This window comes from Myotis brandtii, unplaced genomic scaffold (assembly GCF_000412655.1).
Source record: "Myotis brandtii unplaced genomic scaffold, ASM41265v1 scaffold247, whole genome shotgun sequence".
NCBI lineage: Eukaryota > Metazoa > Chordata > Mammalia > Chiroptera > Vespertilionidae > Myotis > Myotis brandtii.
In genome coordinates this window covers 1161012-1161924 of record NW_005359352.1, presented here as the reverse complement: position 1 = coordinate 1161924, position 913 = coordinate 1161012, and the positions used below count along the sequence as shown (strand labels likewise).

Here is a 913-nt window from a genome sequence, read left to right as displayed (position 1 = left end):
CGAGAAGCAGCCTGACCGTGGCCCCCACAGTGGTCGCGCGGCTTGTCCCACGTCCGAGGCACACGGATGCTTTTTGTGGGAGAGGGGGGTTGCGTTGGGAGAATTTGGAAATTCACCCACAGTCCCCGCTCCTGCTTCAGGCCAGGCCCGGAGGAGGCTTGGGATGCGGGCCTTTGGAAGGTGGCTTTTGCCTTTTCGGCGGAAGAGCCCATGTAAGACGGGAACGCTCTCCGTCCTTCTGTGGGACAGGATGGGCCACCGCGTGGCTTCCCGCGGCCTCGGCACTGACTGGGGAGCCAGGCGGCAGGGCTTGGTGGTTCCCTCGTTGCCTCTCCGCCATCCCTGGTGGCCTAAGTCGGGGCACCCCAGCTCACAGCAGGGTGGCGCTGGCCCCCCGCCTTGCAGCCGGAGTGAGTGTCATCCTCCCCACTCACCCTCAATCCCCGGGGCTCACTGTTCCCTCTCTCTCCCCCGGTCGCCGGCCAGCGGGAACCTGGACAGACAGACGGGGAAGGGCAGCACGGCCCTGCACTACTGCTGCCTGACGGACAACGCCGAGTGCCTGAAGCTGCTGCTGCGCGGCAAGGCCTCCATCGAGATCGGTGAGCGGCCGGCTGCCTCCCGCCTGCGTCCTCGCGGGGACACGGGGCCAGTCGGACGATACTGGGCTCCCATCGGGGCTGAGGACACAAACCTGCGCTCCGTCCAGCAGGGGTCCCCGGCATGTCCCGCAGGGCTGCTGCGCCCGGGGTCAGGAGCAGCCTTCCTCCTAGACCAGCGGTCGGCAAACTGCAGCTCTTTGGCCCCTTGAGTGTGGCTCTTCCACAAAATACCGACTTCTGCGCATGGGCCACGAAGTTTCAATCACACTGTACGTGCGTGCCCGCACGTGGTATTTTGTGGAAGAGCCACA

General features: G+C 65.8%; 1 protein-coding gene across 1 annotated transcript in view; it reads left to right on the top strand.

The window, feature by feature from the left end:
* ASAP2 (ArfGAP with SH3 domain, ankyrin repeat and PH domain 2) overlaps positions 1 to 913 on the top strand; it is a 77511-nt gene that overhangs the window by 61620 nt on the left and 14978 nt on the right. The window contains exon 18 of the mRNA XM_014540536.1: positions 406 to 602. Coding sequence (XP_014396022.1) covers positions 406 to 602 — 197 coding nt within the window. The remainder of the gene's footprint in view (positions 1 to 405; positions 603 to 913) is intronic.